At 37.4% G+C, this 16,263-nt stretch overlaps 1 protein-coding gene across 1 annotated transcript in view; it reads right to left on the bottom strand.

The window, feature by feature from the left end:
* Window positions 1-322: 322 nt before the first annotated feature.
* kif18a (kinesin family member 18A) overlaps window positions 323-16,263 on the bottom strand; it is a 64,587-nt gene continuing 48,646 nt past the window's right edge. Inside the window, exons 10-13 of the mRNA XM_052029674.1 lie at window positions 9,344-9,506; window positions 6,434-6,598; window positions 1,588-1,709; window positions 323-569 (exon numbers count right to left, since the gene is read on the bottom strand). Coding sequence (XP_051885634.1) covers window positions 323-569; window positions 1,588-1,709; window positions 6,434-6,598; window positions 9,344-9,506 — 697 coding nt within the window. The remainder of the gene's footprint in view (window positions 570-1,587; window positions 1,710-6,433; window positions 6,599-9,343; window positions 9,507-16,263) is intronic.

Here is a 16,263-nt window from a genome sequence, read left to right as displayed (position 1 = left end):
TATTTAGACTTACTGGTATTAATGTTCTATAAAATGTATTGAATTTTCTTGGCAACTCATCTTCCCCTCTATACAACACCATTCTATTTAGCTTTGACTTGTAAATAGTAAAATTGAATTTGAAAAGGTGTTTTCTGCTTATTCATGAATGAAAAGTCAAAACTAAACTTATATAATGTTTAAACTATCCTATCTGCAGCAATTGACAAAATTTGGCCATAAACATATTAGTTCTGTTTTGTGATAAACTTTCTACCAAAAATTCATTTGTCAAATCAATGAAGTAATGATAAACAATTATAATCAAAGAGCAGTCAGCTGATTACATACTGCATGGTGTAGCCTGGCAGTAGGTGAGTTGCGAGAAATTCATGATGGCAGCAATATTTAGTTGATCAGATATCTGTTCAGGTAATTCTGTCATCTGATCTTCCCAGATATTCCCATTCTCATCTTTTAGTAACTGTTCCACTTCTAGAAATGTATCCTCAGCAGTTACCGAAGCAATTCCAGCTTCCTTTAATGTTTTATATTGATGGTGGAATGCTGGAAGTAAAGTATTTATAAGCCTGTAAGATGAGAGTAAAACAAATAATTACTATGGAAGTTAAGTTACAACATATGTAAAACAGTGCATGATAATGACAGTTCAGATAATATTGCACTTTGGATTTTTCTTATGCTACAAAAACTCAATATCTTCCCCAATGCAGTAAGAATTACTTATATTTGCTAAACTGGGCAAGTACCTATAGAATAAAACTGCCACTCCTCCTAATTTAAACACAAAAGATTTGGCAAATTTCCTGTTTTTATAGCAACATGCTAAAAGGATAATGACACTTCTTGTTTGGTTGGTTGATTGATGACTTATTATGATTATAGATTAAATTACAACTGGGACTATCTTTCTATCTGAATAGACTGAAAACTGCACCCTCTTTCTTTATTTAATACCAATGTCACCATCCAACACCCTTAAATGTTAACGATAACGCTGAGGTTCCACCACCTAAAATTATTTTTTTTCCTTTTCAAACACATGCATTGTATTTGATTAATTTAATAATCTGTGAGATTGTTGAAAAATATGGAGGAATACAATTTAGGCATCTAGAATTCCCTGGGAGCAGCAAGTAATCCATATTTTCCACTTCCCCATCTGATAATCTGCACTTACTTGGAATGGATCTTCCATCTGGACCTGGCACAGGCTTAGCAGACAAGATTCACCGAGTTACTCAGGGAAACATGTTTCTGCAGGAATTAAAAACTTCCTGACAGGTGTGGAAATGCTGGCAGTTTTACTCAGCACTGCTAGTATTTCTCAGAAAAATCCAGATCAATGTTCTGACATTAGGAGTGTCAGCAAGAGGATTTTCTGGTGTATGCCTGTGTTTTCCCATCTATTGATTTTAATGAGTGAAAACTTATGAGGTGTAGGCGTAAACTTCTTCAAAGTAATAAATCCCAATAATCCCTTTAACTGTCATAGTAAACTCTTAAGTATTTTTATAATTTTAAATTTATTACTAAATTGTAAATTTAATACAAACTGTCTTATGATAAATGAATTGAGAGATTTACTTTTCTGTTCTTCTGTTCACTGGTTTTTGGAGACAAACCAACCGAGTCATGTGCTGAATTTGTTGTTTTAAGTCCATTACTTCCATCTTTAAATGACAACACTGTAGTTCTTGTTTAAGGACCTGTTAACAAAAATATTTTTCTGAGAACAAATGTGCTATCTACAATGTTCATCTCACATAAATCAAAATGCACAAACAGCCAGAAATAGAGGTAATGGCCAGCATGAAAGCACTTCAGAAGAACTTATTAAAAACATCTGATGGTGGATATACAAAGGTAAAAGGGAGTAAATATATTTGACAAATATAATCCAAAACCAGTGTTGATAGACCCTCCCTATTGACGCTATACAATTTAAAAAGCTTCTTTTGAAGCGGCCACTAAATATATTGATGAGACCGGTGCAATATATGTAGCTTACATAGACTTTTGTAAGGTCTTTGACAAGGTTCCACATGGAAGGCTGGTCCAAAAGGTTAGAGCCCATAGGATCCAGGCATGTTGGCAACCTGGATCTGAAATTGGCTTCGTAATAGGAGACAGAGGATGATGGCAGAGGGTTGCTTTTGTGATTGGAAGACTGTGGCAGTGGTGAACCACAGGGATCAGTGCTGGGACCCTTACTGTTTGTTATATATGTTAACAATTTGGATCTGAATATGGGAGGCATGATTAGGAAGTTTATAGATGGCAGGAAAATTGGTGGTGTTGTTGAGAGTGAAGAGGATAGTCTTGCACTACAGAACGATACTGATCAGCTGGTAGTATGGTGAGGGCAATAGCAGATGGAATTTAATCCTGCTAAGTATGAGGTGATGCATTTTTGGTGGGGGAGGGGGGTGTCAATTAAGGGGACTAGGTGCCTAGGGAGTATTGAGGATCAAAGGGACATGACATATAATACAAATCCAAAGACACCTGAAGGTGGCAGGTGGGATGCTTGTCTTCATCAGCCAGGGCACAGAGTACAAGAGCAGGGAGGTCTCGTGGGAACTCGATAAAATATTAGTTAGATCACAGCTGGAATATAATGTAACTGCACTGTGTAATGAATTGACCTGTAAGATCAGTTTGTAAGACAAGTTTTTCACTGTACCTCAGTACAAGTGACAATAATAAATCAATACCAATACCAATATTCTGTGCCGTTCTGGCCGCCACACTATAAGAAGGATGTGATTGCATTAGAAAGAGCAATAGGAGATTCACCAGGATGCTACTTGGGATGGAACATTTCAGTAATGAGGAGAGACTGGATAGGCTTGAAGCAGAAGAGGCTGACAGAGGACCTAATGGAAGTATGTAAAAGTATGACAGGTACAAATAGGGTAGATAGTCTTTTTCGCATGGTGGAAATGTCAAATACTAGAGGGCATAGCTTTAAGATGAGAGGGGGAAAGTTCAAAGGACAGTTACAAGGCAAGTGTTCTGCACAGAGAGTGGTAGGTGCTTGGAACATGTGCCAGGGGAAGTGGTGGAAGTAGATACAAGGCAATGTTAAAGAGGCATTAAGACAGACACGTGAATAGGCAGGGAATGGAGGGATAGAGACCACGTGCAGGCAGGTGGGATTAGTTTGGATAGTTATCATGGTCACCACAGACATCATGGGCTGAAGGGCTATTCCTGTGCTGTACTATTCTATGTTCCAGATGGTGAGAAACTTTTCCCCATGGCAGAGCTGTCTAAGACTAGTGGGAACAGGTTTCAAGTGAGGAGTAAGAAATTTAGAGGGGACCAGAGAGTGGTTGAAGTGTGGATCACATTGCCTGAGGTGGTGGTGGAGGCAGGCACGCTCACAAAATTTAAGCAGCAGCATCTGGATGAGCACTTAAGTCACCAAGGCATAGTAAACTATGAACCAAGTGCTGCTAAATGGGATTAGTATTGATAGATACTTGATGGTTGGCTCAGGGGCTGTTTCTGTGTTGCTTGACTTGAGGATACAAGCCTTTTTGCTTTGCGAATATTTCTAATTACACAGTGTTTTGATGAACACAGCTGTGGTAATCTAAGTGTTATCGCTCTCATCCATGGTGTCATTTTACTCAGTTTATTGTTTCTGGTTATTTGAATATTGTTGATACAGTTCTTCAGTGTCCAAAGTTATGAAAAGAGTTGCTTTTGGACAATCATCATCATCTGACTCAATAAAATCTTTTAACTGGTAGCTTATTTATGCTGCAAGGCCCAAGGCAACACAGAGAACACCCACATTATGGGAGGGTTGTGTTCCTAGAAAGTGCTCCATACTGTGATTTCCCATAATGTGAAGCTGTGTCATCTGCACGTGTGAGAGAGGGAAAAAATGTTTTGTTTACTGATGTATTTTTCTCTCACATAAATCATGTAAGAGTAAATTTTTGGCCTGCATCTCAGATTTTTTGGTAGTGATTTGTGAATTCCGTAAGAGTAAATTTCCATGACCTGAACTGCTGTAATGTGGGGGTTGCGTGTAGTTGGGATATTCCCAGAATTTCTTTCCTGCTGCCGATTCTATGCAATTCACTGTAAATGGGAGGTCGGCAGCACTCTAGAGTCACTATCACCATGGTCACCAGAAGAAGCATTAGCCTTACTTCTGGAACTAATCCATTCAACAATTAAGATTTCTTGTGGGGCAATATTTTGCTTCTGTGATGCATCAGTGCTCCATACATGATAACTTTGAACAGTATGTTATTTTAAAAGGATGATTAACTCGTGTTCAATAGATATTATGATGCAGTACTAAGCTAGAGGATAGGAAGACGAAATAAAGACAGAAATGTTGAGATACTCAACAAATCAGGCAGCATCTGTGCAGCAGGAAAGAGTATACATTTATGAGCTTTTATCATAACTAGTAAAGTGAGAAGATGAGCATGTTTTATATTACAGGGTGGGAGAGAGGTGGAGAAAACCAAGAGAGTGCCTGTGATGTGGTAGAGACCAAGATTGCCCAGATGATGGGGATGCTGTTGGTATTGTCTAGATGAAGGTGATGAACGTTGATCCATCTGGAGGAGAGTAAAAGGGAAAGAAAAATCAACGTTGGAACCATCCAATGCAGATGTTGCCTTTGCTGGAAATCTGAAATAAAAGGGAATGTTGGAAACACTTAATTTGAAAAAATGCTAACTTGTGGTTTCAGCAGATGCCGTAGTGGAATCTTGCAGGCTACAGAGGAGAAAAGCCAGTCAGGATTTCTGCATCTGACTGCTCTATACTGATTTCCTTTATACTTGCACGTTATGTGCATAAACATTCGCACCCTATGTTGTTCATGCTACAGGTTGTAGCCAACCAGCATTTTCTGTCAAAATTTGCATCTTTTGAATAATCATTTGGGTGTCATGCGCCTAATCATGACATTGTTTTCAGGGAAAGGAGGGGGCAATAAAAATGTGACTTCAGAAAAGCAGAGAAGAAAAATGAAACAACATTTTGCTGGTTTATTTGGAATGTTTAGCATTACTTGCCTTGCCAAAAGCATTTCTTAAAACTGCCAGCAAGATCTGCAAACTTAAAAATTGTGAGTTTACAAGGGAAAAGGGCATTCAGTGCATATGTAGATGCTGTTTGATTTATAATTTTAGAAATCTGGTTAAATATTTTACATTTCATACTGAAGTATTTATATAGCTAAATTCCCATGTTACAGTTGCTTTCCTTCCTCAGAAGTGGAGCATAATGTGCATTTGTTGGCAGATACTACAGATGATGCTAAAGTACAAGTTCAAACACAACATTGCCAGAGTCACGAGTTATGACTGGAAAGACTAATAGTCCAGTGATACATCAAATCTCTATTTTCTACAGCTCCTAAAATCTGATATTTTCATATCTTCACCACAGTGGCGCTAAATTCAGCTATTATATCTGCTTTCTAGAATTCTCTAACTTTTTCCCTTTGTGATACCTCCAACCTCCCAATTTTCAAAGAACTTCTCATAGTCCTACTTTTCAACCATGTCTTTGGTTCTCTATTCTGTACTTCCTCTGCTTGAGGTCCACTTTTGTTCATCCTATTATGCAACATCGATTGTGTCAATACAAGTAATTCTTGTACTTCTTATTAAGACTACATCATTTTACTTGCTCACTTCACATCCTATTTCCACTAACATCTTTGTCTCCCAGTCTGACAACCTTTGCAGTGTAATAATATGCAATCTAATATTCTGCTGAAGCAGAGCTGTATATGTCTCATGACACAAGCTCTTGTTCACATGACTTAATATGTGCAACATAGCACAAGAGTCACTGGTCTTTCCAAGGACAACATTGGTGCATTTCCAATCCAGGTATACTTCTCCTGTTGGCATGTCAGGCTAGTGTTTTAAAGTAAAACACAGATCATTTTTTTAACAGTTTAAATATCAATTTCTGGATCTGCAAGCCTCATTATTTACCACTTGCTATCTGCCGGGGGTCCTCTTTTTCCTCATTCAGCAGATCAATTCTTTCCAATGGCTTTGGAGTAAGAATCTCCCTTCAGATTTTTACCATACCAATTCCATTTCAATTAACAGGAAGTGAAGCCAGACTGAACATTAATTGAGTCCAGTAATTCTGAATAGAAATTGGTATATAATTGGTTTGAAACATGAAGAACTACATCTGGCCTGAAAAAGGTACACAAACAGAAGTCAAAACTGTTGCAACATGAATAATAACATATTACAAGTTAACAAATCTAATAGTCCTGTTCTTACCGATCAGCAAGTCTTTTGATTTAAGCAGCACCATTGACAGCCATGAGTAAATAAAATAAATGTGGTGAAAATACTCTAAGTTTATATATTTCCAAATGCATATATATGTGTGTGTGTGTGTGTGTGTATATATATTTCTATTCTACCTGGGGTATTTTTCCATCCTGGCCCAATATGCAAATTTCATTTTCCACACGATGCAACCAGTTACTGTTTTCTTCAAGCATTTTCTCCACCATTTTAATTTTCTGTTGAATATGGTTAGATTGGGTTTTTAGTGCAGCAAGCTTCCATTCATACTTGCAGGATGCCTAAACATTGGGCAGATCAATTCACACGTTAATCAAGCCGATATTACAAAATATTGCTTTATTTTTAAACAAGCACTGTAGTCATTTAGGAACTCTATTGTGGACAAATAATCTCAAGGCTTTAAAACCACACAAATAACATGCAAGGGATCCATATCATGCAAATACCATGCAGTCAGGATCATGTTCCACAATCACAATAAAAAAAGACCTGTCTCATGATATCATACCCATTGTTTACACTGTCAGCAGGTGCTAACACCAGAGGTTAAGATAAGCTTTTCAAACATGTTCCATCCCACATTTTTGATAAAGACAAAGATGGAGTTTATGTATGATACCTGAAATATTAAGACTAAAGGCTGAAAATGTTCAGTGGGTAGATATCATTTATTAAGAGAGAAAGGGTTCAGATGGTTTTGTCAGAAATGGTAAATGCAACACTTCAAACAAATACAGATGCAGGGAAAGGGGTGGGGGTGTAAGAAAAAGGAACAAAATGTTTGCCTTAGGATGGAAAGCAGGGATGAGTAAGTGAACAGCAGACTAAGTTCCAGCATCTATTGTCTGAAAAATGATGAGCAGTGGTAATAATCTGAAATTACTGAAAATATAGAATGCAGAATCTCTTTGAGCTTCACTAAGTGCAGGAGATCCTATGGAAATACATGGGGTACAACACCTGCCCATTCATCTCCTCTAATATCAATACTGAGAGTTCCTAATACTCCTTCCAGTACATAAAAACTTAACAACATTATAAACAGGACAGCAGGTCACTTGGCCCCTTGAGCCTGCTCTGCCATTCTACAAGATCATGGCTTATTCAGTCTTGGCCTTAAGGCCATTTTGCTGCTCTCTCTGCATACCCCTCAACTTCTCTGTAGTTTAAAATGTCTGTCAATCTCTGCCTTGAAAATATTCAACAACTCCACTTCCATGGTTCTCTGAGGTAGAAAATTCCAAAGTCTCAGTCCTCAGAAGAAATTAGTCTAAATATCAGAACTAAGATCCATTTATCTTGACTATTTTCTGTTAGTTTGCCAGTCCTTTATCCATGCCAGTATATTGGATCCAACTGCAGGTATTTTTTGTAATTTTTATAGCCTTTTAGGTAGCATCTTATCAAATGTCTTCAGGAAATCCAAATACATCTATTGGTTCCCCTTTATCCATTCTGTTTGTTACGTCCTCAAAGACTCCAGCAAATATGTCAAAAACAAATTTCCCTTTGATAAAACCATGTTGGAGCAATGACTTATTTGTACTTCTTTCAATTTAATATACCACATACACTGTTTACATCATTGTTACCTCTGCAGTAAAAGACCAAATACATATTGATAAGTGGATACACATGAGACTGTAGACCCAAAACGTCGACAATTCCTTTCCTCCCACAAATGCTGTTTGACCTGATGAATTCCTCCAGCAGATTGTTTGTTGCTGCAGACTGACAAATGGTTTGCTTTGTCCTATTAATCCTGATCTTCCAGTCAATTATTTTAATTTTTTTGTCCCATTCCCCCTTTAGAGCTCTCTGTTTTTGTCTTTCAAAGAAAATAAAGTACTTGATTGAGAACTTTACCAACTTTTGGATTCAACAATTTTAGATCGTAAGTACTACTTGCACATTTCCCCCCAGATTATGATTCTATTGTTTAACTTTCTCACCCATATTTCAACTATCATAAAATCTGTTACATTTTTTGCATTATCCAATTAAGATAAAATGTTAAAGGCATAAGATGTAAATGCTGTTTCTTTCTCCAAATGCTGCCTGAATTATTTCCAAGCCATATATCAATTTGAGTTATTCATTTCAACTGTCTTGCAATCTGACTTGAGTAATAATGGAAAATGAAAAACATTGCTTCTAATTCCACCAAGATCAATTTTCATTGAGATTATCTCAGCCTTAGGCTGCTACTTAGAAATAAATTTTCTACTGTGTTCACTGAAGAAAGAGTTTGCACCCCCATAGCATGCCATGCCCGATGTTCATCAGAAAGGATCTAGGTTGAGCTGCTTTAAATGTGAGAGCAACACTGTCAGCAGGAGACTCAAGATGTTACATCATCTTGAGACATAACCCTTTGTCTATTATAACCTCATCATGCGCAGTGGTTTAATGTTCTCAACTTCAAATAGGTACATATGAAAATCAGTAAAACATTTACATCTTACACATGATGCATGCAGTGTAAAAATAAACAGGGGTCATGCTAAAACATAAAGCAGCTTTTACATATTTTGTAAAGCAACCTTGCCCTCAACGAATGCCTTTGCTAAAAACTTACAGGATACATAAAACCATGTATTTAACCATATCACAATTTAAGTTTAATTTTCAACTCTTTTGACTTGTTGCATAAATTAAATTGTAATCCACTTATGCTGTTCTTTGATCAGAGGCTAATTGTGCTAGCCATCTATGATGGCAACATATTTTGTCAATATTTTCCTTTATTCCTTTCTGGAGTAAAAGCTACAAAAACACAAACACCAAGATCCCTAATTGTATTTTAGTACTTATACAATGCCACCAACTTCTGGATAGAGAATTTCTTTGGAGGAACTATTAATATAAATGATTTTCCATTGTATTGAGAAAAAAAATGACATCACTTTTCAACTTACTTGCATATGGTGGCGTGCAAATGGATCAGATTAATAAATTGTCACCAGCTTATCTAATATCTTCATTTTCTTATCCATGAAACATTCACTGACAAACCATCTTACCTTTTCTGTTGCAGGCTCACAGGAAAACAGCTGAGCACATTGCTGATACTGTTTAGAATAAAATGTCATCAGCTCCGTTTCTTTCATTTTCAGTTCTAGATCTAAGCAGCTAATCCTGATTTTCTGTCGTTTGCAGAAGATATTTTCAAGGACTTCTTTGAATCTAGAAAAACAGTGGCAAACTGCATAATGTACACTGACAAAGACTGATGCCAGGGAACTGAATGCTTCCTATTTATGCACATTAAACAGCTGGAGGCAAGGCAAAAAATGTTGTTCTTGATGGCCCACCACTGGAAGTATAGAAGTACACATGTCCAAGACCTTATGCAACCAAGGATGTTTTCCTTCACATGGCCTGCTGCTGAGGCATTCAAAAATGCAATGTTAAGTCTGTGGCCAGATATCATAGCTAACATTTTACCTCAGCGCTTCTTTCCTGCACTACCCCCATATTCTTTGAGTACACTAATATCTAAAATAGAGGTCGGATCATGATCAGAAAAGGAGTTTGTTTGCAGTAGAAGGGAAAAGTCAGTACGGGAAGTTGGTAGGAAGGTCAGAGTAAAAGTTGATAAACCTACAGTGCAGGATAGTGGTGGTGCTGGGGAAGATTGGGGTTGTGTGAGTGTCTGAGTGTGTGTGCATGTGTGCATGGAGGGGCTTGGAAACTGGAAGAGGTAGCAACTTGGAACAGGGGCTTCTGTGTGAGTAGCCTGCAGATGATAAGCAATGATGAGCACAGTGAGACAAGGAGGAATGGCGCAAACTCTATAATAGTACATCAATAAATAAAGGGAATTCAAGGAAAAATAGTAAAAAGCTAAAATTCAAGTCATTTTGTTTGAATGCACAAAGCATTTACAAAAAATCAAACAAAATAGTTTAGGTGGCCAACAGCAGACAATTGGTTTGACCTTAAAGTTATTTCAGAGATGAAGTTGCATGGTGATTAATGTTGGGAATTAAATGTTCCAGGGCATTTGACATTTAGAAAGTAATAACTGACTATATAATGGCTATCGTGAGGAATGATCTTGCTACAGAAGACTAAGAAGTAGAATTGCTGGGAACTCTGTTATTTATAATGTATATAAATAACTTGGATAAAAATATCGATGGGTTGATTAGTAAGTTTGCAGACAACACAAAAATTGTTGGAGTTGCAGAAGAAGGTTGTGAAATGATATAGCATGATATAGATGAGTTACAGATATGGGTGGAGAAATGGCAGATGGAGTTTAATCCGGGCAAGTGTGAGGTGTTGCATTTTGGGAAGTCAAATGTAAGGGGAAAGTATTCAGTTAGCGGCAGGACCCTTAACAGCATTGATGTACAGAGAGGTCTTGGGGTCCAAATTCATAGCTCCCTGAAAGTGTCAACAAAAATAGATAAGGTGGTAAATAAGGCATATGGCATGCTTGCCTTCATTGGTCAGGGCATTGAGTTTAAGAGTCAAGAAATCATGTTGCAGCTGTATAAAACTTTGATTAGACTGCACTTGGCCTATAGTGTGCAGTACTTGTTGCCCCACTACAGAAAGGATGTGGAGGCTTTGGAGAGGGTGAGGAAGATGCTGCCCGGATTCGAGGGTATTAGCAATAAGGAGAAGTTGGACAAACTTGGATTATTTCCTCTGGAGCACGGAGGCTGAGGGGAGACCTGATAGGGTAGACAGTCAGAATCTTTTTCCCAGGGTTGAAATGTCAAGTACTAGAGGTCATGAATTTAAAGCGAGAGGGGAAAATTTAAAGGAGATGTGCACGGCATAATTTTTTTTTACAAAGAATAGTAGGTGCTTGGAATGCGCTGCGAGGGTTGGTGGCAGAAGCAGATATGACAGTGGTGTTTAAGAGGCTTTTAGACAGGCACTTGAATATGCAGGGAATGGAGGGATTCGTTTAATTTGGCACAGACATCATGGGCTGAATGGCCTGTTCCTGTGCTGTACTGTTCTAATTAGTGTGGTATGGTAATCAGAGATAATGTGACAGAAAAGGCTGGCTGGAGTGGTAAAAGGCCTGTGAAAATGGTAATAGAGAGAGAATTAATCAAGTAATAAGAAAAGCTTGCAGCAAAGCTAATAATGAAGACACCAGGTGAATGCAGTATATTTTCATAAGGCACTGGATAAAGGACGATAAAAAAGAATGTTACATAAAGTAAACGCACAAAGGGATGGGAGGAAGGTAATATATTAGCATGGAAATAAAACAAAACTGAAGATGCTAGAAATCCGAAATGAAAACAGAAATTCCTAAAAGCACTCAGTGAGTCAGAGAGCATCTGTGGATAGAGAAACACAGATAATGACCTGGAATATATTGAGTAAAGGACAGAAAATTGAAAGCAGGAATAAGAGAGATAATTTTAGGTTGGCAAACTCTGACTAGTGGGGTGATCAGGTCTTGGCCCTAAATGATTCACAACTTGTCAATGAAAAGAAAGACTGTAATGTAGCCAAGCTTACCAATGATACACATCTAGGTGGAAAAGTGAGCTATGAGGATGATGGAAGAAGTCTGCAAAGAGATATAGACTGGATAAATGAGTGGGCAAGGTGGTAAACAAGATTGGAAAATTTGTGAATCTATCCACTTTGGTAAAAATAAACATAAACCACAATACTTACACAGTGAGAAACTGGTAGAACATTGATGTATATTGGGGGGTGTTGTACTGGTTCATGAGATGCAGAATATAAACATGAAGGTGCTTAAAACAATTAGAAAGGCGAATATATGAAGGCTTGCTGTGTTTGTACAGAACTTTGGTGCGACCACTTTGGTGCAATTTTAATTTGTGAACCTACACTTGCCTTGGAAGTCAGTATAGTGTAGGTTCACAGATTGTTTTCTAGGATGAGAGGGTTGTATTAAGAGAGGTTGAATAAGATTTGGTGCAGAAAAATAAGAGACTCTCTCATTGAGACAATAAAAGATTTTGAGAGGGATTGTCAGGCAGTTTCCTCTGCTTGGAAGATCAAGAACTTGGAGAGCAATCTCAGGATGTTGCCCACTTAGGACTCAGATGAAGAGAAATTTCTGTGAACAGGTGATTCTACATCTTTGGAATTCTCTACTTCAAAAGGGCTATGAATGTGTTATCAACCATCAAAGGTGAGATAGAGAGATGTCTGGACATTAAAGAAATTACAGGATTTGGGGACCAAAACAAAAGTGATCCTGAGTTGCAGGATCAGCCTTGAATGGTGCAGCAGGCTTGTAGGACCAAATAATTTGCTCCTGTTTCTGTTTTTTACATTCTTAAATGTGGAAAATAATCCCAGAAGTATTATGAAGATGTATGTTCCATGGCACTCAAGCCGATTGCATACGTCCAGGTGTTTCTGTGAGGTGGCATGCCATATGCATGGCTGCCCTGGAGGGAAAATGGTGTACTTCATGTAACTCGCTATAAGCCCCAACTTCTTTTGCTTTACTTCCCACTGAAATTAAATTGAAGAGCTCATAAATACATTGGCTATGCAATCAAATTTCTCGGTATTAATTATTTGTCCTTTAAAACTTAATTACATTCATGATCAAATGCAAATATTTCTTGCTATAATGTTTGAAATTATTTAAATATTTTGAGGAGCTGCGTAATATCAGGAGCCGAATATTTTTGACTCATTGGTGATTTATTGCATTATTAAATTGAATTCAGTCACTCAAGTTTACAAAGTTAGCTAAAATCTTTGAAGCAACATGGAGTGGGTGAAATCCTGTGGTTAGCATACTGAATAAATCTCGATTGTACAGATTATAACACAAATTCTATTGAAAGTCACAAGGAATAAGGCTTAACTATGAATACGTTTGCATTTAATCCAACTGGAACACAGTGAAAAACCTCTTTTTAATCCTACCAGAAAAACTTTTGAAACATGAATATGTTTTATTTTAACTTACACCAAGGTTAGGCACAGAAAACTGCACTCTGCGACATTTTAAAGTAAGTCTAAGACGTGATTATATTCCTTAATCTCACTCTGACGTACATGGTTTGTTATTGTTGTCAGATTCTTAAAATATTGATACACAGGGACATTTACATCTCTCAGAACTACTGTATGTTCCAGCCACTGATGCAAGAGGCTGCTGAGAAACCCTATTAATACTTCAGATTTTCCACTGCTGCTGTCAAAGCTATGGCCTTTCTTTAGTTCATAATTTTGTCTACTTATACAAAATATTATATTTTCTATCTAAATATGTATATAATTTATGGTATTTAAAATCATGTCAATCTATTTATTACACAAATGAAAGGGGAATTTCTTTACTCTTGCTGTTATATTTTGCATTATACAACTTTACTGAAACTTACACAGCCAATTATATAGTAGAGTCTGCGACAAATCATTTTTCCAATAAATTATAAAATTCTGCACTTCCCATCAGTGTCAAACTGCTGCTATTAGAAAAAAAAACCTTTGTCCATATTATGCAGTTATTGGTGAGAAGTAGGATTGTTCAATGAAGATTATTGTGTTTGTCTCTATTTGTGGGATTTCTGGTAATGATACATGCAACAGGACCTGTCCAGCACCAAACTCAACTTGAAAAGTGCCAAGTAACATTAGCGTCACTAGTATATGGCTATGACCATCTCAAACACGAGAATCTAACACCTTATCTATTGTTCACTGTTAAATCTCAAGCATTAATATCCCAGGATCATCACTACCTCAAAATTTAATTACAAACATGCCATGGCTACCGGAACATGTCAGAAGCTGGATATTTTGCAATATTGCTCATATCCTGACTTCCCAACGCCTCTTCACTATTCATAAAATGCACGTTTTATTTTATTCAGTTCTGGGACGTGGGACCATCATTAAAGGACCTCACCATCCGGGACATGCCCTCTTCTCACTGGGGAGGAGGTACAGGAGCCTGAAGACCCAAACACAACAATTCAGAAACAGCTTCTTCCCCTTTGCCATCATATTTCTGAATAGTCAATGAACACCACTGCATTGTTCCTTTTTTTTTGCACTATTTATTTATTTTGCACTATTTATTTAGTTTGTTATGTCTTTGCACTGCACTGCTGCCACAAAACAACCAATTTCACATCATATAAGATAGTGATAATAAACCTGACTCTGATTCTGGGTGTTGTTGGTAAGACTGGCATGATGTAATAACACTCAAGCAGCTTGACATCATCCAGAGCAAAGCAGTCTCCTTTTTTGAGATTTCACCCATTTGCATAAACTTCCAGTGCTTCCTCTACCTGCACACTGTGGCAATGTAGCATCTACCTAAGGCTCCTTTGGGAATAATTCCCAGATCTGCAAATTCACCACCTGAATAATCAACACAGCAGGTGCAAGAAAGAACAGCACCTTCAAGTTCCACCAATCATGCATTAGCCTGACTTCAGATACATATCACCATTCCTTCAACACAGCTGGGAAAAACCTGGAACCCACTACCCAGTTTCACCACATGGACTGGAACGGTTCCAGAAGTCAGCTCAGCATTCATCTTTGCAAAGACAACTAGAAAACAGAAATAAATTTCAGTTGTGCCAGTGTTGCCCAAATCCATTCCAACAATCAGATTTCAAACAGCATTTCCCTTTACACTATTAAAATTCTAGAATCAGAATCCAAATTAAACCCCAGGGCATAATCATGGAAAAATAATCAGTCCACTGTCTAATTTTCAACTATATCTGTCACTAAAATAAAACACACTTGTCCAAAACAAAACATTGTTGTTTCTCTGTCCCCTCTTCTTTTTAAAAACCAAATAAATGTGCTGAATCCCAGGTCTAATCCCCACCTGTGAATAGTTTTGGTCTCCTTACCTAAGCAAGGATGAATTTCCTATAGAGGGAGTGTAATGAAAATTTACTAGACTGGTGCTACGGTTGGCAAGTTTGCTGCATGAGGAGTAACTGGGACGATTCTCTGGAGTTTAGAAGAATGAGAGATTGCATCAAATTATACAAAATTCTTAAAGACCTTGACATATTAGATACAGGCAAGATGTTTTCCCTGGCTCAGGAGTCTGGAAATAAAGGGCACAGGTTATGAGGATACGGAATATGAGGTATGCCATTAGGGTCTGAGGTTCACTCAGAGGGTGGTGAACCTCTGGAATTCTCTAACCAGCAGGGCTGTGAGGCTCATTCATTGTACTTAATAAAAACAAAGATAGGAAGCTTTATGTGTATTAAGGGAATCAAGGAGTATGGGACTGTGTTGGAAAATGGCGCTTAAGCAAAAGATCAGCCGTGGTCTTTGTGAAGGTGGAGCTGGCTTGAAGGACCAGATCGTCTATACCTGCTCCTATTTCTTACATTCGTTTCCCGACTGTATTTCAAACCATAATATAGATCAGGAAAAATGGAAACTATAAAAGAGAAAGGAAAATAAGAAGGGAAACTTAAATAAAGAGAAAGAATAGAAGTTTTCAAACAAAAAGCTAACTGCATTGCACTGTTTATGATAGCAGATTCGCCGTTCTCTTGCCAGCCTCATCAAAATGACTAAATAAAAGAAAGTGGACTAATATTTATTTAGAACCTTTCATGATCTCAAGGCCCAAATGCTATTTAGTCAATGAAGTGAAGGTTCTGATAAAAGGTGTTTAACCAGAAACATCAACTTTGTTTTGCTCTCATAAATGTTGCCTGACTTGCTGAGTATCTCCAATACAGTGACTGCACATGATTGTCCAATGGCAGGAAGAGCACACTACAACACTTTGAAATGATAGCTACCAAGTTTTCACTAATACAAATAAGATACTTTGGAAAATATATCAGAGTTTTAACATAATGGCAAGATCAAACAAGTCTGCACACTAGAGACATGTCCATTATTATTTTAACATTGCATTTAATGTCCAAACACTTGAACCAGGTTGATAAGGATATATCTACCAGACAAATTATAT

This window comes from Pristis pectinata, chromosome 14 (assembly GCF_009764475.1).
Source record: "Pristis pectinata isolate sPriPec2 chromosome 14, sPriPec2.1.pri, whole genome shotgun sequence".
NCBI lineage: Eukaryota > Metazoa > Chordata > Chondrichthyes > Rhinopristiformes > Pristidae > Pristis > Pristis pectinata.
The sequence above is the reverse complement of the archived record's forward strand: the minus strand, read 5'-3'. Positions and strand labels throughout refer to the sequence as shown.